Here is a 24951-nt window from a genome sequence, read left to right as displayed (position 1 = left end):
GATAAATCGGCATGGATCGTTGATCCTCCTCGGTCGTCGGCCTTCGATGGATCATCCCGATTTACGTCATTAATTGCTCGTCGGTGTTTTCAAAGGATCGTCAAGAGGTAGTAGTTTAAAAAAAAAAAAAGGGCAGCTTCTAGAACGATCGCGATATCGTGACTAACGAAGATACGATCTTCTGATGGATCGAACTTAAACTGTTCTCATTTATCGATTATCCTATCGAATTATGGTCGCTTATTTATGTTTATTACTAACATAGTTCACGATCTTTAGTTTCATAAGAATCTTAAGTATTGTACGTGTTTGAATAATACGACACGTTGATAAAGATTTCTCGAATTGTTAACATATCGATAAAATTATCTTACTTTTTCTTGTATATTACACTTACATCGAGTGTATGACTTGACATTTCTTAGAGATGCACTTTAATAACAATTGTTTTTATCAAGTATCGTAAAAATCATTTTTTTTTTTATAACGCATTAGATTTACCTATATATATTTTTCTTTTTAATAAAAAAAAAAAAGAAAGAAAGAAAAATATTGAAACATACAAAAGAGTTCTTTAATGAAGTAATAAAAAGAAGAAATGAATAAATAATATAATACAAAAAGAGATAACATTTTAAACTATTACGAAATCATTGGGTTAATTCGTTTTTTGCGCACTTTTGTGCTAAACGTAATATATAAATGAAAAATAATTATTCAACAAAAAAAAACAAAAACTGTGTCTCTCTTTAATTTGTTTCTAAAAAAAAAAAAATAATTGCAATGTTACGTGAACGATGACATAATGATGCAAAAAAAAGAAAAAATGGTTTAACAAAAAAAAAGAACAAAATTATTGAAGCTGTTTGTCATTGATCGTGAAATTCGTAGAGTTTGAACGTAATGTCCACTGTAGTTGTGAGCTAGGATTCACCAACGGAAGCGGATCCACGCTTCGCGAAAGACGGCCACAAGAGTGAAACGAACCGTTTCTGAATGTACTGGAAAGAGACAGCTTAGATAGAACGAGAAAGATAGAAAGAGAGAGAGAGAGAGAGAGAAATGAAAAGAAACAGAGAAAAAGGAATAATAAAGAGAAAGAAAGATAGAAAGATAAAGGTACAAAATACACTTCTGGCTATAAAAAGACGAAGAAATGTTGAACAAGCTATAGAGATCTCGTCGCGTGTATTATAGCCAATGGCATTATAGTTTGAAGAGGAAACACGATGATAAGGCAAATTTTTATGTAAATATTTAATGATTAATCGTTGATATTCAAAGTGGTACTTGACAATCATTTGATAATACTAAATTATCGTAATCGTCGATGTTCTCGATCTTACTTAACATCATTGTCGTTCTTAACTCATCATTTTCAATGTATGTAACAAAGATCTTTTCGTTGGAATCGATTAAATACAGTATATTAACATTGTTAAATTGACGAAACGGGAAATATCAGTCAGCAATTATTATATAATTGTAAAGAATCCTTTTGTTTAGGATTTGCAATGGTTGTATAATATAAAATCGTTTCACATGGTATTTCTTCTCCAAATGGACGATGATATTGAACCATCGTAGTAGATCGTTTTAAGATATTGAGAGTATAGCCAAGGCCAAGGTTCTCGGTATAAACTTCGAGATAATAAACTTCGATAACAAGTGAGAGATTATCTCTTCTTGTAAAGATCTGAACTCATAATTTTGTCCTTCAATGTGTATAATATTGCGTGTAATACCTGCGTATTAGTACCTGATAAATATGACGTTATGTTTAGAAAAATGTTTCGATATCAACGTTTTAACTTACCCATCGATAAGGATAAAGACTTACCATTAATTAATTAGAAAAATAAGAAGAGAGAGAGAGAGAGAGAGAGAGAAACGCGTAGCTTCGAGCATATAACGCATTTATATTATAGTTTAGTAGGCCGTCTCGTTGAATCGTCGAGCTTGGTACTAACGTAGCACGCTCGCGTACTCGCAAAACAAGAACAGGAGCAATACTGACCTTCCTCATACACGTGTTCACATAAAATATTACGATCCTTTATGCGGTCACGTTCGCGGCGATAACCCACGACTTCGTAGCCTCCTTCCAACGCCAACCAACATACACGACGCGGCATTCATAGCTATATTCCCTTTTTCTGTTTCTCTTTCTTTTTTTTTTCTTTTTTATTTTCTTCCTTCAGCTTCTCGTTTCATATCTAGAAAGAAAGAAAGAAACAATCTCTCCGAGCGTAGCAGTACCCTTATGCTAGAATTTCGTGCCAAGAGGATTCTGCGCGTCTGTGCAATTTCAAGGTCAGATGATGATTCTCGATTACGATAGAGATAACGGGGTGGACTGCATTATTCAAGACACGCGACGACAGGAAAATGAAAGGAACGGTTTCGCGGATAATAAACGTTCGCATTACACTTGACTAACAGTCGGCTTTTTAAGTAAACAAGCCGGTGGTATATTAATGTTCATTTATTTGTTCGCAGAAACAACCGAGGAGGAAGAGAAAGTTCAAGGTCTGGTGTCCTCGAGTACGGAGATATACTCGGCTGAAGTACTCTCCTCTAAAGCTAAGAGGGAACAGGTCCTACGAAACATTCTTGCAGCACGAAGACGACGAATGTCGAAGCAACGTAACAGCCGTCTCATCGATGTCACTCGAAAGGATCCACCAGATATCCTGGAAGCACAGGAGACGAAACACGAGGTCTATGCAAGTGTTCCTCTACTGAAGAACGGGACCGACGTTGACAAGGAAACGTTAGGAGCAACGATGGAAGAGAACCTAACGACGTTGATGAGTGAACACCGCGAGGATACCGAGTCAACAATGACAATGGCGCCAGTAACGAGCATTCCTTTCAAGTCTTTGGAAGCTGATAATATCCGTAGAAAAAAATACAGTATCCATGCCGGAGTCCCTTTACAAGCACTTTAGACCAGTTGAAAGTAACATTCCGATGGAGGACATGTCGCAGTTCTTGTATTTCGGTCAGAAACTACAACCAGAGCTGCAGAACGTAACGACAATTGTTAACGATTCGAACGAGCTTGTCTCAGTCACTCCACCAACCATAAGAAGGAGAAACCCTAGTAAGAGAACCAGCTTGTCCTCTTCTGCAACGACAACGACAACGACAACGACATCGACGACAACGACAACTACAACATCTCCACCTGAAGAAATCACAAAGGAGGAGACCAACGTTGCTTTGGAAAGACGCATAATTGAGAAGAACAAAGTATCTAAGACGACTAAAAGCACGTTAAGAGATCTGCCGAATTCGTATTACAGAAAAGCGAGATTGTCGGATTCAACTATTGCTACGAACGTAATTCCTAGCAAGGACATGACACATAATGATAACATAACGAAATTAGAAGAACAAGTGGAGGAGCGGAGTAGGGATAAAGATAGTGTTCAAAAGACAAAAGTGTCAAGAGGAAGTTTTCGAAGAAGTAAGAAGGTAGAAGATATCGAAGAAAAAGCAGAAATTGATAATCGTTCCGAGTACCGTTCGAAGGATGATAAGAAGTCTCGTGAGAATAACAGTATCGACGAGACTACGACCCGTTCAACGACTTTAAGAATCATCGTGATGGAACCTGAACCATCGATTAAAGACTCTTCTACGACGACGACCACGACGACCACGACGCCGACGACGACGACGACGTCGACGACGACGTCGAGGAGCACAACGAAAGAGACTCGCCGGCATCAGCCGCAACACGTGTACGCGTATACGATAACCAACGTGACAAGACTGTTGCGCAACTACACCGGACCTGGGCTAAGTGGAGAGACTGGAGTAAGAGGAAGAGGAAGAGCTGACGAAGTAGGAAGAACAGGAGGTGGTGGAAGCTCTCGGAGGAGTAATGCTTCTAGCGAGATAACGAACACCAGGGTAGAGTCACCGTCGACGGAGGCTTCCGCCGGTGCTGCCGGCGTCAGTGAGGAGCCCTCACAATCCGCTGGACTCAGTACTGGCAGGAGCGTCGAAGCGGTTGGAAGACCGAGCACGATCGCTACTCCCTCATTGGTGGGGGAACGACGAAGAAAAGTTCTTGCTAGCGGTGCCCACAGAGCCGGCGTTCAGTCAGCGCCGCAACGCGCACCCGTGAGAATCGCGAGCGCTCTTACTCGAAATAGACAACATTATCAACAGCATCATTTGTCTGATCGAGTTGCCCTTGTTATCGACGAAGGTACTAACGCGGATCATCATCATAGAAGTTTTCTACGAAAATCAGCTAGCGCTGTTTTACACAGCGGTGTGGTGAACCCAACTGACGCGAGCCCGGAAGCAATGCCTTCCACGGGCACTCGAGATTCCATTCTCCTCGACGCTGACAGAAGAAATTCCTTTGATCTGGAGCGCCGAGAGAATGAATCTCGTACTGATAATGAAACCTCCTTGAAGGTCAATCAAACCTTCGAAAACATACTTGCAACTAATGAAAGTTTGTTAGCTATGAACGTACCGGAAGAAACAACTATCGTTTATCTTCTTCCATCATCATTATCAACTGAACCATCAACCGAGAATCTCTCCGACTCCGATACCAAAGACGAAGTTCCGAAGGAGAGTAACTACGAGCATTCAACTACGCAAACAATAATGACGGAAGTCACAACTAGTGCATCCGTCTCTTCGGTTACACCCAAGTTACTCGTTGAAACAACATCTAGTAATAATCGTATTACCACCAAAGAGACTCCCACTTCGACCTCGACGGAATCTCTTAATCGATTAACTTCCAGTAGGAAACCAGATCAAGATAGACCTTTCGGTTTAGCGGCCGACCTTGATCCATCAGAAATTCAAAAAATGTATAGACAAAACACTTCGAGTACGGAGAGTAATACTTTTCCAAATTTGGAAACGTCTACCATTTCGACGACAAGTCAATTACCTATTCAAATTGGACAAAAACAAATACACGAAATGCAAGAAAACAGAGGGCGCAGTCTTTCTGACAAAACAAAACAGGAAGACGATGTACTCCCTATAATGCAGCTCTACAACACTTCAGATATTTTCGACGACAGCAGCACCCTCGGTCCTGCTACTCGTACGGTCGAACTACCCTTAGAGGAAAATAATACGACTAAAGACGTGCAAGAGTCTCCACAGGAAGCACCAGCTTCTCGATATACCACTCCTTCTGCTACTAGCAAACCCACCGTTAAACCCACTCCTAAATCCACCCCTAAAACTACCCCTAGAACCACTCCTAAATCTACAAGCACATCTTCCACTTTCGTTAACAGGACGAGGTACAAATCGAGTTATCCTAATCGCTCCATTATAACGGATTATTCTGACTTAGGATATCAACCAATCGAATTTAATAGGACGTTCTTTGATAGTGGTTCGATCGCTGTTAGCTCACGAGAATCAGTGAATATCAGTGAAGTGACCAAAAGACACGATGGTGATGCTATCGCTTCTCAAGAAACAGTAGCTGTAGTCAGTTATATTTTGGCTACTCTCGTCGTATTTCCAATTGCCGTTGGCGTTGGACTCATTTTAAGAAGACTGATCATTAGGAATCGTAAGGTGAGTTTTAAATCTGGGAAGTAAACTGGCTTTGTTTCAGCAACATCTTTTTGGTATCTGGGTTAGCGTAGGCTTGACCCAGAGAAACAGAGAGAAAGAGAGGGTAAAAGAGAAAGAGAGAGAGACGGAAAGAGGAAAGATGTTGTAGATTTGAAAGTAAACTGCTACGCGCGAGCGAAAGTAGTCCGAGTTCTTTGGATTCTCTTTTCACCGAGTCGTCGTACTCGAGTAGTATACAATTAACATACTATAATAATACTTATCATGTTGTAAAAGCTTCTTTCATTTCCATTTAAATTGTAGACGTTATTAATTACTTTAAAACGTGATATAAAATGAAAATGTAAAATAATATAATACAACGAGACGAGAAAAAAATCGGTCATCGCGTTGTCTCATGTATGATTCTCGATGAATCATCGAATGATCGAAGAACTCTCGACCCGTGATTATGGTCGCGGTATTTGTGCGCCTTACGAAGTCATATATATATATATACCTAATACCTTATTCGAAGATTTTCTCATTTGAAAAAATAAAAAAATTAAGATTAACAGAGAAGAAATAGAGAAAATAAAGTAAACGTAAAAAATGTGACGTTCGTTCTGTTAAATCATTTTGAATAAAAGTAAAGAAAAATTCATTTCTTTTTTTCAAATCACAACCAACAGACGATACTCGTTATGCTTATTATTATTATTATTATTCTTTGTTAGTCGATTTATTTATCACCTTGAATTTACGTCAAACTCCTCTGTCTTTTCTCGTAATAATAATATTTGCAACTTTCGTTCGTGACTGTTCGTCGTCGTGGCCGTGTTCCCGCGTGCGTCGCGATCGAATATTTTTATTTCTTTTAAAATTAACATTGATAATATACTTATGCAGGTGCTTGAAGAATCAGACACGTCATCCGAGATAAGTTACAGAAAGGATGCTCTTAATCTTGAAAATGGTGATTTTAAAACGTCCATAGAAAAAGCGATTACAAAACTACCGAGGATACAACATTTGGTAAGAATTCAAATTCAAATGAGACGATTAATAATTAAATTCCCTATACAATTTAATCCTTCTTATTTCGTTCTCATTTCTTTTTATTTTTTGTTTTTGTTTTTGTTTTTGTTTCGTTTCGGTTTTATTTTTCATTTTATTCATTCATTCATTCAGTGTCACGAAGCAGAAAAACCACCACCACCTTCGTCGCAAGAATCCAGATGGGAGTTTCCTAGAGATAAGCTTAGGTTACAGACGGTCCTTGGGCAAGGAAACTTTGGACAGGTAAGGTATTATGTTTTCTTTTCTGCTCAGCCGGAAAGCGGGATAATAAATCGCCAGAGAGAGAATCGTGCATACGTGGGACGCGTTTCTTGTCGTGCGTTAAAAGTTCGCGTAAAAAGGTACATTTTAACGGGAATATAGAAATCTCATGATTATATACACGGAATTCCTTATAAATGTATACACAAATTCTAAAATTCATTATCTTGATGTAATAACGAATTATAATCTCTATATTCTTTTTATTAATAATAATCATGAGTGGAATATTTTCAAACGTAGTATGAACAGTAGTGTGTGTGTTATAATTGTTAGGTTTGGAAAGCCGAAGCCGACGATTTAACTGGTCATCAGGGTACAACGAGATTGGTGGCTGTGAAAACTGTAAAGGAAGGTGCTTCAGAACGAGAAAAAGAAGATCTTGTTCGAGAATTAGAGATCATGCAACAACTTGGTAGTCATCCGAACGTTGTAACACTTTTAGGTTGTTGCACCGAAGAGGGTGAGTTTTTTTTTTTATTTTATTTTAATTATTGAACACAATAACATTATTATATATAATATTTAATTATATATTTAACATTATTGAATCGTACAACAATTTAATTTATTATAATTTAATCCTCTATATATAAAATTGTTTTTCCACTTCGTTCGATGTTTTTATCTCGATGACTCTATATAATATATTTTTAATATAAATCTATTTAAAACGGCATCTATTCAATATGTTCTCATTGATGACGAAAACATCGTAAAAAACGTGTTTGATGTTAAATCGTTAAAAAAAAAATTCCTTTCCTTTGGTTTATCGCGGAGTATAAAAAAAGAATAAAAAAAAAAAAAATGAAGGAAACTTAGGAATGGCGCATCTTCGATAATAAATGGTTATTATATATTTGTTTCCTCTTTCATAGATCTTGATAACAAAAAGGTTTATAAAAACTATTAATAATACTATAAACCGTGGCTACTATTTTTTTTTCTCTCTCTGATTGACGTAGATATTTAAATTTGCAAAATATGCTGATCAAGCAATTTGGTGGTCATCCTACATTCTTGTTGTATTATATGCACTCACCGATGTTACTTTATGGTTTATAAATTTGTTAAATTTATTGGGATAGAGAAAATTGTTTACATTTGTGAAACGTCGATTAAAAAAAAAAAAAAAAAAAAAAGAAAAAGAAAATATCAAATTAAAAGCAAATTAATTTGACGAATGGGAAAACACATAAAAGTGTAATAATCCGTTTCAAAGTTAGATCTTGATAGAGACTAATTTTCAACGTGTTGATAAATCATTCATTTTGTTAGTTTTCTACTATCCAGTTTATACAATAAGCGCCGATCATTTATGTCGCATTCTATTATTTAGTAAATGAAAGGAAGACGAATAGTCGATGTTTAGTATCATTAATTTATAATCGATTAGTACCCATACGGAATGTTCGATTCATATACATATATACATATACATACATATATATATATATATATATATATATACTATTATTTATTGTTAGATACATAGAACGTGATGCAACACCGTAAATCTTCTTCGATAAACAAAACGTTAAGCAGCTCATATTTATTTTTTTCCTTTTTCAAATATCTCATTTTCCGTTTACCCTAAATTGAATTCATTGAATGTAGCATGTTTTTTTTTTCTTTTTTTTTTTCATTCTATTCGATATTTTTATTCTCGACGACCCTAATACATTTTTAATATAAATCGTACTCCATCATCTCATGTTTATCAAAGGACGCGATAATCCATCGAAAAGAAAAAAGAATCCTTGTCATTTACATTATACGGTGATTATATCGTCGATAAAGAGAGATACACATTCTTTCGATTGACATACGAACAACACAATAATATTTTTTTTTTCTCTTACCACGCGTTATTTTTTCAATAGTATTATCTATGATTTACACACGATCGTATAATGTCCTTTATTATTTTCTAGAATAATTAATTATTTAAGAGATCAAAAGTATGCGATTAAAAGAAGAAGAAGAAGAAAAAGAAAAAGAAGAAGAAAAAAAAATAACAACGTATGATTGCATTTATCAAATTACTGTAGTAAGAAAAGAGAAGAAGAAAAAAAAGAAAAAAACTAGCTTTTACCGAGGATTGAAATTTATTTTTCATAGAAAAAAAAAAAGAAAAAAAAAAAATAACTGACTTCGTCAATTTCATCATCGTGGAATTCACACGAGAAGAAGATAATACGAAAAACTAGTTTTTAATTTTTTTTATCCTTGAAAATTTAATCGTTAAGGTATATCGTATTTATTGAAAAAAGAAAAAAAAAGGTAATGAGAAAAATAGAGGAAATCATTACTCCTTACTCGAAAGAGATGAATTTATCGTGTCACTTTATCTTGAGATATCGCAAATAATCTCTCTCTCTCTCTCTCTCTCTCTCTCTCTCTCTTCCTCAATCTTTCTCTATCTCTTCCGTTTTTATCTCTTCTTAAGAATAGTCAATCGATCGCGTGATCCCTGAGGATATTTTATTGTACCGTTGAGACATCAAAACTAAGGACGAGTTCAAATTGATCCTTGATCCTTGAGAAAATAAATAAATGAAAGCTTGATAACATTATATTACGAAGCTTTCCTTCCATATATATCCCATTTTATTTCTTTCTTTCTTTCTTTCTTTCTATCTATCTTTCTTTAGTATCGTTTTCCTCATCGTGTTTTATGTATATAAATCCCCATACGTATAGGCACCGTGCGTGATTGCAGCGTCATGGTAGCGCCATGGTATCTATGGAACTAAAAGACGCTGCTGCTGAGGTTTTTAATATCTAAACGTATAGAGCTTTGCGATAACAATTCATTTTTGTTATTAAAAAAATTTCTTTTTTTTTACATGTCAAACCACGTGACAATAAAATTTCAATCTTGTGCAATTATGATGCAAAAATTACCGCTAAAATGTAAGTATAATTAATAATTGAAAAACAGTATGAAAGCTGTAGCGTTTATTGTAGTAAATAAAAAGTTCAAAAATTATAGCCACAGTAGATCAAACTTTAAATAATATTGGCAAGCAGATAAAGTACGATGTGACATTGTTATAAAAAAAAAAAAAAATAAATATATATGTAGGAGAATTTTAAGTGTCGCAGATGTAGACGAAAATTATTTAGTATTCAGTTCTTTTCTTTAGATTTTATTTTCTAAAAAAGGAAAACTCTATTATACATTTTTATAAAAATAATCATAAAATTCATTGTCACACGTATGTTTTGTGAACACCAAAATAAAAAACACCGTCTTTTATTGCCAAAGTTATCCACTGCGTGCGCTAGTGTCCATTTCGGCTTCCCCTACCATAACTTCGCACAGTGCCTATACCTAACTCATTGTCAGATCTATTCAACACAATACATCAATTAAATAATCCTTTTTCTCCCCCCCAATCGAGATTCTTCTTCTAGTTTTCTTTCTTTTTTCCAAAATACAAAAAAAAAAAACAAAAAGTTCAATCAATATTTTATATTACATCTTATTTTTCTTCTTTTGTTTTTTTTTTTCCTTTAACGTTCGCACGTTCCTTCGAAAATCGAGATTACCTTTGATACCATCCTGAGAATGTTTTAACGCAATTAAAATAATCGCTTACTCCCTATTTCGGCCCTTTAGCTTCTTTCCGACGCGGTAGAGTTTTTCGTTGAAGCTCAAGGGAGCGTGCCTTCTTGTCGGGGACCCTTTTCGGCGTACAATAGAACGCGCCCCCGGCCAGCAAGGAGGGTCCGTCGCTGAAAATTTACGACTTTGTGGTTTCGTGTCCTCCGCATTTATCCTTTCGGTCTCCACGCCAGAGAGGATAAAGCAAGAGGAGGAGGAGGAGGAGGAGGAGGAGGAGAAGAAGTAACTTGAAAGAAGGTGGCTACGTATTTTTCTCTACTCTTTCTTTACAGTACTACTACGTCCCTCTTTATCTTCTTCTTCTTCTTCTTTTGCTTCTTCTTCTTCTTCTTCTTCTGCTTCTTGTTCTTCTACATAACTCGACGTATCTCTTCGACAATAAGACACAACCCAACGCTTCCATTATACCCATTTATCGATCACTTCTATACTCCGATGATATTTCAATTTAGAACCCGATCGATTGATTATTTTTTCTTTCGTAAATTCTCATTTCAAAATTTGTTTATGCTATCCGATTAAAAGATGAAAAATGAGAACTCTTATCAACGATCTCGAGACTTATGATATGTTACTTCAAATATATTTATCGACATTTGATATATACTTATTTCTTATCGTGAGTTGTCAAATGATCGATTAAAAAATAATCCATATATATATATATACTAATATAGAATTAATATTTTTTATTTAGAATTTTATAATTAATTTCATGGTGTATTATTATCATATATATATATCACGAAAATTATTATAATAATAATTAAATTATTATGATATATTATAATATTAATATAATAATTATTAATATAAATATAAATTAAATTTATATTATTGTATATTATAATTATATAAATATAGTAATTAATAATAATATTAATATAAATTAATTAAATATTATAATATAAATACAAATTATAAATGAATATAAATATAATAATATAATATAATATATTATTTTATTATAATAATAAATTACAATATAATAAAATATTATAATATATAATATATTTAGAAATAAATAATATATATTTTATACATTTTACCGCATCGTTTATAAAATGTCACAATTTTTACGAATTACAGAACTCGTTCGTTTAACCTTACTTATTAATAGGTTTAGTATTAAAAGATTCCTTATATATATAGAGTATTTCATTTTTTTCTTTTCTTTCATAAATACATACACACATGTGCGAAATGTTTGAAGAACTCGAAATATCTCGAAAATAATAACATTTTAATTTTTATTTTATATTTTCACGGAAGCTGTTTATTTTATTACGTGTTAAACAGCTGTGACGATAAACACCGTAGGTATACATGTATACATATATGCCTTAATATTTTGCGATAATGAAAAAATGGAAAATTGCTATTACGAGAAATCAAATCTAAGAAATATTATAGCCTTATCGAATTTCGTTAATCGAATACCGAGGTAAAAAATGTTCAGCTTTAGCTACGAACGTTTATTATTTTCCATTTGTCTTGGCTATTGTTTCGATTACGTGCCGTATCGATGCATGCACGTGCGCTCAAACACGATCATTCGATTAAAATACGATTCCTATATACCACTTTGTTCATCATCCGTCAAATATTTTTTCTGTTTTTTTTGTTTCTTATATATATATATATTTTTTTTCTTATAAATACACAGAGGAAGTAAAGTTTTACAATACGATGCGCATAATTTGCGATAATAATAACCTCGCGTACGTGAAAACATCAGAGTTAAGTGTCTCCATAAAATTACGTTCAAAATAATAATGTATTTAAAAAAAAAACATCCTTTTTATGAATCATTAATGGTTAATTTTTATTACACAAGATTGGCAAATAATATTTGTATCATTAAAAAATATTTAATAACAGTGTAAGAGAGAGAGAGAGAGAGAGAGAGTAATGTTTCAAATTTCAACCAACAAATTATACTTTGCGAGATGTGAAAATTGCATCTATTTGATTATATACGTATAAAAAAAATATAAATGAAAAATATATAAATAAAAAAATAAAAAATAAAAAAAATATACGGCGTCAGCGATAACGTGGCTCGTATATCAAGGTGGCATAAATACATACTTATATACATGTAACACATATATACATGCATACATAAAATATAAACGGCATGAAAATCGACGTTGCCGCGTTGTCTCAAATATTATGATACTTGCAAAGAAGAATTTGCTTGCGTAGAATAAAATGGTAGGTGGTGGTGGGTTCCTTAACAAACCGAAGTTATTAAAGGGGGAGTAATGTTGGCCTAATGTGAGAGTTACGACGACGAGGCGCCAACACGAAACGACCGGCAAAACTGCCCAACCGAACTGGCCCCATAAGTTACAATCAGCCGGATACTGCCCACGGGGTCCCAAAAATGCACAGTTTAAATTACTTTAACTGGGATCTATACTTCGTTCATAATCCATACCCTACATGTCCTAATCTCAACATATACTTATTTCAAATGGGAAAAAAGAGTAAGAGGAAAAAAATGTGTGTCGTTTAGAAGAATCATCGTTGTGAGATAGATACATACATACAATTTTTTTTTTTTTATGGGATAACGATCAGATCTCGTGACGAGATCGAATTACTCTATCGATATATTTATTTTCCCATTCGACGTGATTTATTTCATTCGATTCTTCTATGTGAAATATTTTTCTTACAATTCAAATCCGAGGTATACAAGTTTCTAAGTATACTGAAAAAAAAAAAGAAATTATGTAAAAAGGAATTTATACGATTTTTTTGAAAATTTATGCAAATTCTTTTTCTATTTTTTTTTTTGTATATACATATTTTATTATTATTATTTTATATTTACATATAAAATATTATATATAATATATTTATTTTAATATTTATTATTATTTTATTATTATTTTATAATAATAAAATTTTTTTTTATATTTTTATATACGATAATATTCGTATGAAATTTATTTACATTTCACGAGATTAATCAAAAATAACCTTTTGTTTCCTACGATTATTAAAAATAATCAAAAATAACTGTACATGCATATTATTCAATTTCCTTTTTAATATTCGTCCTTCCAAACTTGTTTGCAAAGTTTGAAAATTGTCAGATGTATTGATTGTGAAATTCTATTCAAAAACTCACAGTTGTATTTTCGTTGGATTTCAATTTGAAATATCAATCTTTAAAATGATTTCACATTGCTCAATTGATAATCGTATTTTACCGTCGTCATTGCTGTTATCATAAACGTCACTTGTTGATGACCATAGTAAACGTAAACGAAGTATCTATTTTTTGTTGTCTTAATGTATATATATATATATATATATAAAAAAGATAATATAAAAAAAAAAAATAAAGTTGTTTAACTGTTTTCTTTTTACAGAGCCCCATTATCTGATACTAGAATACGTAATGTACGGAAAGCTATTGGCTTATCTACGCGATCACCGCACCAGGCAGGACTTTTACAATTTCAGTGAGGACTCGGCGGCCCTGACATCGAGAGATCTGACGGTATTCGGATACTGCGTTGCACGAGGCATGGAATATCTCGCGTCAAAAAAGGTAAACTTACTTTATCAGTCTCCTTATCCGAACAAACGAATAAGTAAAAAAAAAAAGAAAAAAAAATAGAAAAAAAGAGACAAAGAGAGAGAGAGAGAGTGAGAGAGTGCAAGAGAAGAAATAGAATGAAAGAATTAGTGTTAGAGTCTCTCATTACTTTTTAAGAGAAAAAGATGGAGAGAAGCAACGGTAACGAGTTAGACTCACGTGATATCTGCTTGTTTACGGATCAAGCGATAACCATGATATCGAAGGAGAGTCGAATCACGTTTCGTGCCAGTCAGTGGGTCAGTATAATTCATTGTCAGTCCCCAGGACAGGTTTGTCGCGGTAAGAAAAAGTAAGTTTGCACGAATCAAGTAAAACCAAAAACAAAACGAACGGGTCTCTTTCAACCCTCTTCTTATTATTATTCTTTTCTCTCTCTCTTTCTCTCTTTCTATTTATCTTTATCTCTTTCCTTTTACTCATAGTAGGCACGTGCTTCGAGAAGAATGAAAAAGAATCGTGATAAATTTCGGTGTGACACCTCGACGACGAATCGATACGACTTTAAAGTCACTTTAAAAATGTTTCTCATTTAATCTCATCAAACAAATTCAGCAAAAATTATTAATCATTCTATGGCACACACTCTTTTTTTTTATCAGTGTCATGTCCCATCATCTTACCAATCCCAACACCGTATTTGATTTGTTCTTTATTTTTATTTGAAACTTATTTTAAATGTATTTGTCCACTTTTTCGACAATTGTATGTGCAACGTGGTCAACTGGATGGATTCTAATTTGTAATTTCAATTTTTCTTATATAACAAATATCGTAATTGTTTTTTTTTTTTTTTTTCGAAAAAAAGAAATGTTTAATGTCTACTTACGTCATTCTTATTTAAAGATAATCATGCATGTTATCTCATCTTCCGTTTTAAAAAGAAATGATTTTGTTTGTTTGTCTAAAGAGCATGAAAATATCTTGATTCTTTAGAAACACAACAAATGGTCGTTGTGACTTTTTAAAAGACGACATCAAACTCGGTCGACGTATTTACATACATACATACATACATACATACTTACACGTCCGTTCCGTTATTTTAGAATTCACGGATATTCCAAAGTCTCTTTTTCTTTTTTTTTTTTTTTTTTGTAACGTAGCAAGATCGTAATTCTACTAACGCTCGAAAACTCGGACACCAAGGTCGATTAAAAACGTTGTCCGATGTGTTCTTCTCGCTTTGTGGTAGAGTCTTTATTGATACGAGAATTTTTAGAAAAAAAGGTTGAGTTTACTTCTTAAACAAATTAAAATTGTCGATTTAATGATAGTCGCATAAATTCATAGGAATATTTAATTTTTCTTTTTGTTTTTTTTTTTTTTCAATAAATTTCATTATTTTATGTTGATGAAAAGTATACAAGAGAATTCGTGATCACACAATTTATATACGTTGTATATTACACTTATGTTAGATAATAAAATATTAGTCTTTTTGAAGAGGCTTTCATCAAGGACAAAATTAAAAAAAGAAAAAAACTTCCTACAAATTTAGAAAAAAAAAATGAATGGAAAAAAATACCAGGATCGCATAAATCGATATTAATATTTATTTAAATACAAAAATAATTTGTTTAATTTTATGTTGATGTATAAAATATACGAGAATATTCGTTATCATAATTTTTACGTTAGATATTACACCTTATGTTAAATAATTAAATATTAGTCTTGGAAATGAAATATTAGAAGAAACGTATTTAAAAAAAAAAAAAAAAGAAAAAAAAAAAGTCGTGTAAATTTGTCGTTCTGATCACCGATGGATCATCCTCGTGATATTTATCGTGTTTTAAAATTTGGAGGAAAAAAAACAAATGAAAAATGGAGGTGAGAGACCAGTCAATTTTTTGTCCCGTCAAAAAACAACAACAACAAAAAACCCCCCAAAAAAATATAAAAGAAGAATGGATCATCGATCGGCTTCTTCGAAAGAACGAATTGCGTGTTTCCGTCTGTATAATGGTTTCCCAGAAGTGCAATGCGAAAACTAATCTTCTCGACTTGATGGATAATTGCGAGAATAAGAAAAAGAGAGAGAGAGAGAGAGAGTGGAAGAAAGGAGAGAAAGAGAGAGAGAGAGAGAGAGAAGAAATGAACGTGCTAGGTTCTCATAGGTAATTTCAGGTATAGATAAACTTATCTCTTCTATCTTCGAAAATGCTTTGGAATAGAGGATGCATCTAATATCGCACGTGACTTACAATACGGGACCTTTTGATTGTGATTTAAAGGACGTCTTGTGTTTGGCATTGATTGGCAAGGATTTCAAGACGATGTTATTACATGAAATAGGACATTATCTGAATATTATGTCTCCAATCATGTGCATTTTATTAAAATCAATTTCAAGGAAATCTTAGAATACTCTTCCTTAGAACATTCTTTATCTAATCTTATTTAATCTGTTTGTGGATTAAATTGACTTACATCGATGTCGTCGTATGACATAGATATTTGTAAAAGGTTACAAAAATAAAGAGAAAAATAGTAATGAAGAAGAAGAAAAAAACATTGAAGGATCAACATCGTACTACGCATCATCGTGTTCGCATCTACCACAGTCAGCAAACCTTGTCCGTATTTAGCTATTACGAAGGCAAAATTACTTACTTGCTCATTAGTAGGATAAGGTAACGAATGTTACAGCTGGCAACGAAGCGAGACCAGTTGTCTTGAAACTGGTGTTTAAAATGATAACGGGTGTTCATACGATCACGTGAGAAATTTGAAATACGTAAGAGAGCTAGCCTAGCGATGCATGTATTCTACGATGAATTATCGATTATTGTTCTTACTATGTGCAGATGAAAAAAAAAAAAAATGATTTTATTCTCCTTGTCTTGTATTCGATCGAAAATAACATGTTATGAATTTGCTAATTGACGTACACACATCTCGTATTTCGTAGCAACCACGAAAACAACGGCGGGAAATAATAAATCTAGGAGATGAAATCATTAAAAGAAACGAAGAGATTGTATATCTATATATATATATATATATATATATATATATATATATATATATATATATAAATCTTGTTTGCCTTGGCATTGAGTCGTTTGGTTCATTAGCATCATCTACAGGTTGGACAAGGTCCGAAGATTCTACCGAGAGACTCTCTTTTACTTGCTCATATTTTTCAAGCAGCTGTGTCTCTATTTGTATTTAATATTTAAATATTATATGAGACAACCCCCTTCCTCTCATGATAAAGAGATTATTCTTCATTATAAGTTCGTTTAAAATATCTTTCCTTTTTCTGTTTTTTTTTCTTTTTTTACTATTTTCTTTTTCTCTCATTTTGTTTCCAGATAATTCATCGCGATTTAGCAGCCAGGAACGTCTTAGTTGATCATAATAAACTCTGCAAAATCGCGGATTTCGGAATGTCAAGATTTGCGAACAAAGATGGTGAAGTTATTGAAACTAGACACGGTAGAAACGCATTACCGATAAGATGGATGGCACCGGAATCATTGATTTATTCTCTTTTTACTACGAAAACCGACGTATGGAGCTTCGGCATTTTGATGTGGGAAATAGTCACTCTCGGTAAGTTCTTGAAAATAAATAATACAAATAAATTGATTGAAATTTCAGTTGTATGACGTGTAAACATACCTTTCTAATTTTTTTTTCTTTTTTCTTATATTAAATATCATCGTTAACATACACACTTTTAATATCCCTATAAATTTTCGTACCAATCTCGTTCATTCATTCATTCTTCTTCTTCCACTTTGCTAAAGACCCGTTTAATAAATAAGTCGGATTATATCTACTTTGCTCGAAGGCAATTTTCGAACAAGTTAACATCGTATGATCATACATTGGCAACTGACAAAATATTTTATGTTGTTTAGGCTCAACGCCGTATCCGGATATGACGGCAAGGGAAGTCATGCGGAACGTGCAAAACGGTTATCGCCTCGAGAGACCGTCCCACTGTCGAAGTGAACTCTTCAGGGTGATATCCCGATGTTGGCACGCTGATCCTAATCGCAGACCAGAGTTTCAGATTCTCAGAAGGGATCTGGCACAGTTACTCGAGGACAATATGAACGGCCATTACGTCGATCTCGAGAGTTTTGCTTCCGAGTGCACCGACTGACGACATTTCAAATAAACTCATCCTACTTTCTAACCCCCCCCCCCCACCCCTCCCCTTTTTTCCCATAACTTCGATACTTTTGATATTTACGTCGAATTAAAGAGAACAGAATGATTTTAGAGATAACAGAGTTTAAATCATAACAGACTAAGTTTGCCATTTTGATTGCCGAACTTTACGTCGAGGTAAACGAGACAAGATTTTTGTTAATTTATATCTCTTTTTTTCCTTTTATATATTACATATTATATATATATATATATCAGGATATGAATTATCCTGCGATAAAATCAAATCACGTTTGTACTCAGGAAAAGATTGAAATGTGAACAAAAGAGGTGAAAGAATGAAAACCTTTTATTCATAGATTTACATCCGTCCAAAACATGTTTTCTTTTAAACGAGTGTGTCGTTGTTGTTACTCGATTGTGAAGCATTGTGTATCACACAGGAACCATTAGTTAAGGGTTCAAAATGTGCTATAATATTAATTTATTCGTTAGGTACTTAATTAATTATCATAAACAAGACAAACTCGACAATAACACTGCATCGTGTTTTTTACAAAGATAATAATATTTCTTTCACGATATTTCATACGTTATATTTCTCCTCGTCATTTGTATTTCGTTGTCGCGAAATTGTATATATTATTAAAGTTACAATCGTATTGTTATATTATATATATATATAGATAGATAGATAGATAGATAGATAGATACAAAAAAATATATGTATTTTGTTTAACGTAATTACCCTTAATCAAAAAAAGCAAAAAAAAAAAAAAGAAGAAAAAGGTACGAATGTTTATCTTACGTTTTCCATCAGTTTATAATTATTGTATCAATATTATTCAATCATCGTATCATTATGATTATTTTAGATTTCGTTATTATTATAATAAGTAGAAGGTTAGATATCTATCGTTGTGGGCGTTTATTTTTAATCATTCTAGTCTTTCGACACATTTGGAGTATCGATTGGTTATCATTCACGAATTAGCATTTACTTGAACTCTTTATTTTTTTCATTTGTTCAAAAAAAAAAGAAAAAGAAATTAAAACATTGTATTGTCGTTCTACTATAAACAATATGAATCATTAAAAATCAATTGGAACTCCAAAGTAGTCAGTTGATTATTTCATTAAGTTTTAACTTGACAGTTGGTATAAATAATAGTTATTGCGTATCTTGATAAGACCGAATTTTCTCGATTGTTTGAGATCGCTTTAAAAAAAAAAAAAAAAAAAAAAAAAATAAAATAAAATAAAAAAATAAAAAACAAATAAAAAGAAATGAAAAGAATTGAGATCGCATTTTGATCATTGCGTTACAATTTTTTCCTTCCAAGCAAAACCACATAACAACAACAAAATAATCAAAATGAAGATAATTAAAGTAACAATGTATATAATATTAACTCTGACTATTATAATTAAGTAAGTTTTTTGTCATTTATCTTTTGTCAGTAAACGTTATTGATTTTTCAACGGAGACTTACTACTTTTTCATCATTTTCGATCATTGATCATAAAAATCCTATCGATCTTTTAGAAATACATATCTTTCATTTTTATCAGTTCGTGATGCTGATCTATTGTGATTGTATATATGATATAAATGAAAACAAGAATAAGAAAATAATTAAATAAAAAATTAATAATAATAATAATAAGAAGAAGAAGAAGAAGAATGAAAGATATTAGGTTGTTCCAAATATTTCTTCCTTTTTTTGGTGATAAGTTAAACAATATTAGATTCGACGAGCGGTCGTATGTCTGCTCTCAGTCATCATAGAAGAAACTGTGCTAATCGTATATATATACGATTATATATATATATATATATATATATATATATATATATATATATTATTTTACATAATATGTATTTTACATATCTATGTAAACAATTATGTATTTTATATAATAAATATAAATATATATATAAATATATTTATATATAAATTAATATAAATTAATATTAATTAATAATAATATAATTAATATTTAAAATTAATTAATTTTAATTAATTAAAATTAATAATATATTAATGAATATTAATATAAATATAATTTATATATATATATATATATATATAAATTAATTGCCACCACTACGACATCCACCCATGTCAAAATTTATTACATCTTAAAATTATTAAATTATTCAACCTAAAAAAAATATTATGCCCATAGAACTACTAAAAAAAAACACACACACACACACACACACAAAGAAACTTTTGAAACGACCTAATATAAAAATCTTCATAAAATATTATTAAAGTAAAATATATTAATTCGTAATAATACACCAAAATTTCACTGGGAGAAATTTTCATTCGAGATCATTTGCAAATACATTTCTCGATCAAGCTCTCTTGTCCGGGGAAACGTTTTAATTAAATTAATTAAAGTAGCACATATCCACTTCGTGCGTCGATTTAATTACGAAGACGTAACAAATTGTGGTGGACCGCCGCGGGGTTGGGACGAGTTCGCGTGGGCGTAAGTATATCGTAAATCTTTCTTCGTATACACGTAAACTCGTGTACGTATATATTTCATGTACATATATACATATATATTTATATGCTTTCTTACTTGAGATTGTTATAATTAATTCACTCCGTAGAGATGCTTTTGCATCAATTAACACTTATACCCGGCACGTTTCCATCTCGAGAAATGTCGAGATTAAAAGCGTGCCTGACCTGATGCCCCCCCCCCCCACCAACCCCTTACACCCCTCCGTATGGGATGACAAAATAATTAAACATTAAATTTGTATATATGTATGTATGCATACATGTGTTTCTTATACTCTTTAGAAATTTTAAAAGAATTCGATATTACTTTTCATACAAGTTCTGTTCGTTTTGTAAATGTCATGCTGGTAATTATAATAAGGGGGTAAGTGATAATATATTTTTTTAAATGATTTATTTTATAATAAATAAATGTTTGGAATTTTTTCGTTTTACCCTAGTAGCACAAAATATTGAAAAAATATTAAATACATGTGTATCTAATATTAAAAAAGAGATTTAATATTTTTCAATATTTTGTGTTATTAGGGTAGTTTGTTGTCAGAATTACCGGCACACACATATATATATATATATATATATATATTATATGTATCAATAGATTACGTTAACTAATAATCATTAAATTGTAATCATAATAAATACCTTACGTATCTATAGTTTTCTCTAAGATACTTGTGCAATAGTATAATCAAGTTAACGTTTTAATTAAAGTTTTCTCTAAAGTATACAATTAAGATTGTTCTCTTATGAAATCTGTATTAAGTTAATTGTATAGTGCTTTTAACATGAGACATAACATCGATTACGTATATTTTAAACGAAGTTTTTACATTACCTTTGGAGAAATGAAATTAAATGAAACGTAACAAATAAAACGAAATGAAATGAAACGAAACAAATGAAACGAAACAAATGACTCGCGAAAATTACTAAAGAATTGTGTTCGACTTTACGATATAAGGAGATTTATAAAATACGAGCACAGAGTTCTCGAACGAATTCAAAGATTAAGTTTCAAAGTAACGACGAAGTCAGCTTTCACGTTTGGCTCAAAGGCTTAGCTTTATTACCTTAGTACCTACGTACATATGTATAGTACTCTCTCTCTCTCTCTCTCTCTCTTTCTTTCTTTCTTCCTCTTCCTCTTTCTCTTTCTCTTTCTTTTTCTTATCTTATTTCTCAAAGTTTGCCAGTACGTTTACACTCACTCACCGTACGCATGAATACTTTAGATTTTATTTTTCTTCCTTAGTGCAGTGTTGCGAATCCATTATTTATCGCTCCCACGTCGCAGATTCGATATCTTGCCAAAGAGTCTTACCGCGGCCTCGTCTTTGATTCATGTAGACTTGCGAACGAGTCTCGAATCCTGAGAATATAAGTTGAAAAAGAATCTGAAAACTCGTACTTCGAGTAGTGCACCCAAACGTTAAGCTCCACTTTGAATTTTGTATTATTTTAATAATCTGTTCACGTTTTTATTTTGACAAAATAAAAAAATAAAAAAATAAAATAAAAACAAGGAAGAAAAGAAACACAACATTTGATTATTCATTCAGTCAAAAGGATAAAAATATTTTTATTACGAAGGGACGGACCACCCGAGTACATAATGTCATTGCAGTGATGTAGGAATGATCGGAAAATGAATGACGATACTTTTACTTTCTTCCCACGCTTTCTGCATAAACAGAGAAACACAAATGAAGAGATAGAGAGAGAGACAGAGGGAGAAAGACAAAAATGAAATAGAAAGCTACGTGAAGAAACGAGTCGAGGGAGAGAGAGCACGTACGTGCAATATTTTTCCAAACCTCCAATCATTCTCATCGTCCTCGTCCTCGTCCTCGTCTTCGTCGTATTCGTCGTGTTCGTCGTCTTCGTTGTCGCGTTGCTTGGATATTGCGAATTGTCTTCTTCTTCTTCTTCTTCTTCTTCTTCTTCCATGTATCTCGCAATGTTCGAAGAAGATTTCCTCTTACCTTCTGTTCATCTCTTCTTCCGTTCAAAGAAGAAAGAAACCAAGTAGACGATCCGTACGCACAACCATGTGTCGGACAAGGATCGTTATCGTAAATTGGATCGCATTCCTGAAATCTTGAAATAACCATAAAACGTAGAGAGAGAGAGAGAGAGACTTGTTTATGGCCCGAGGGTATGGAGAATGAGAGAAGGTAGTTGAGAGTAGCCAAAGAAGATGCACCTTCCTTAGAAAACTCTTCCGCTATTATGAGATCAACATAAAGAAAGTAAGAAAGGAATAAAGAAATAAATCAAAATATTAACAAGAAAAATACATAAATCATCGAATTATTTATCAATTGTATTCTAGAGACATTTTAATCAAGTAATAACAAAAATAAGAGCATTCTCGTAAATTTGATTTCCATAGAAAAGAATTCTTGGTTTGGAATTATTATTACATTTTTAAATAACAGAATATACATTGACACAAATCAAAACAAAAGTTTTTAAATCAAATTAGCAGCTATTGAAACGAAACTTATGTCATAAAAGTTAAAATATGAAGGAAAAAGAATCCTTTTTTTTTTTTAAACTTCACATCAAAACGATCCCTTAATAACAATAATAATAATAAAGAAAGTTGCCATAATGTTTATTGAAAGGTGTTGATAAAAAATAATATAGTGAAAGTTTAGTTAATCTAACATAAGTCACGTGCTACACGTTCCATTTCAAGGAAGGAAGAGATTATTGAGATTTCTTTAAAGAAAAAAAAAACAAAAAAAAGGATAAAAAAAGGAAAGCACGTGCGACCAAGAACTCAATGGATTTCAATATTGTATGTACGATTCATTAAAATATCAGTGAACGAAAACTGAATGATTGTAGTGACACGCAACACTTACCCTGCTATCTCTCACAAGTCTTGACCAATCCGATATTTTCCCGTTTCTAAAACCACCATAAACATAAAACACTCCTATCAAAATCTTTCACTTTTCGTGTTGCTTAAAAAATTTTCATTATCCTACGAAAAGAAGTTTTATTTCCAAAAAGAGAAGAGAAGAGGAGAAAGTCTTTTATCGTTTGAACAGATGGTGCGAGATGCATATACAATATACAGGGTGATTCACCAGTTCGTGCCACCTAAATAGGACTGAAACTATGATAGTAGCAGAAAAGTGGATAAAGAAAAAGTTGTGACTACCATACGACGGTATTTTTTTGGCTAGGTTGAATCATTTTCAAGATTTATTAGTCAACTTTGTTTGTTTAAATACAATACTATATTTGATTACTTAATTTTTGGATAGTAGATGACAAGACGAAACCAATGATGTGCAACATTAAATACAAAACCTGACAATGACCAATAAGAACTATTCGGAAAATATTTGTTCCATTGTCGAAACAACTAAATTGTGACACAACCCTGATGCAACTCTTTTCTTTTTTTTTTTTTCGTCAGGAGGAAAAACCTTTAAAAGGCTCCCTGGGCCCGTTACCCAAGGAAGTGTCGGATTTGACCCGCAAGTCGCTTATCAACTAAAAAACCTCTCGATTGTAATCACAAACCGCGAGGAATAGACGAACAGTATCTCCACGTCATAGGATTAGACTACTTTGTCTCGTGCCTATCCCAAGAAAACCAGGATGGTTTATCTCAGTCCTGACTCAACCCTGACGCGACCAAGACGCGGAAGAGCTGCATTGTGACCAGCTTGTTCGCCAATTTTGATTTTCGTTAACCTTCAAATATATTAATGTTGCACATTATTGGATTTGTGTAGACAGCCACTATCCGAAAATAAGTATTAAAATATAACATTGTATTTAAAAAAAAAACAAAGTTGACCAATAAATCTCAAAAATGACTCAATCTAGTTAGAAAATACTTATGTCATATTATAGTCTTAAATTTTTCATGCAACATTTTTTTTTATCCTCTTTTCTACTACTATCATACTTTCGAAGCTATTTAGGTGACAAGAGCTGGTGAATCACCCTGTATATATACATATATACATATTGTGTATGCATACTTCTACTTATATATCTAGATATATACATATGCATGACAATAAAAGATAACTATCTCTTTGCGGTCCTTTCTAATCCTAAACTGTGTATGACGTTTCGTTCGAAAACCAGATCTTCGTTCCTGTCCT

At 32.4% G+C, this 24951-nt stretch overlaps 1 protein-coding gene across 1 annotated transcript in view; it reads left to right on the top strand.

Annotated features, from left to right (window-relative positions):
* Positions 1-19760, top strand: part of LOC107064606 (Tie-like receptor tyrosine kinase) — a 135599-nt gene extending 115839 nt beyond the window's left edge. The window contains 8 exon segments of the mRNA XM_015317468.2: positions 2500-2906; positions 2908-5577; positions 6466-6591; positions 6748-6858; positions 7174-7360; positions 13915-14096; positions 17465-17705; positions 18017-19760. Coding sequence (XP_015172954.2) covers positions 2500-2906; positions 2908-5577; positions 6466-6591; positions 6748-6858; positions 7174-7360; positions 13915-14096; positions 17465-17705; positions 18017-18264 — 4172 coding nt within the window. The 3' untranslated portion in view covers positions 18265-19760.
* The last annotated feature ends 5191 nt before the right edge of the window (positions 19761-24951 follow it).

This window comes from Polistes dominula, unplaced genomic scaffold (assembly GCF_049000335.1).
Source record: "Polistes dominula isolate Pdom_NZ unplaced genomic scaffold, Pdom_raw_medaka contig_33, whole genome shotgun sequence".
Lineage (NCBI taxonomy): Eukaryota > Metazoa > Arthropoda > Insecta > Hymenoptera > Vespidae > Polistes > Polistes dominula.
This window is presented reverse-complemented; position numbering and strand designations above follow the sequence as displayed.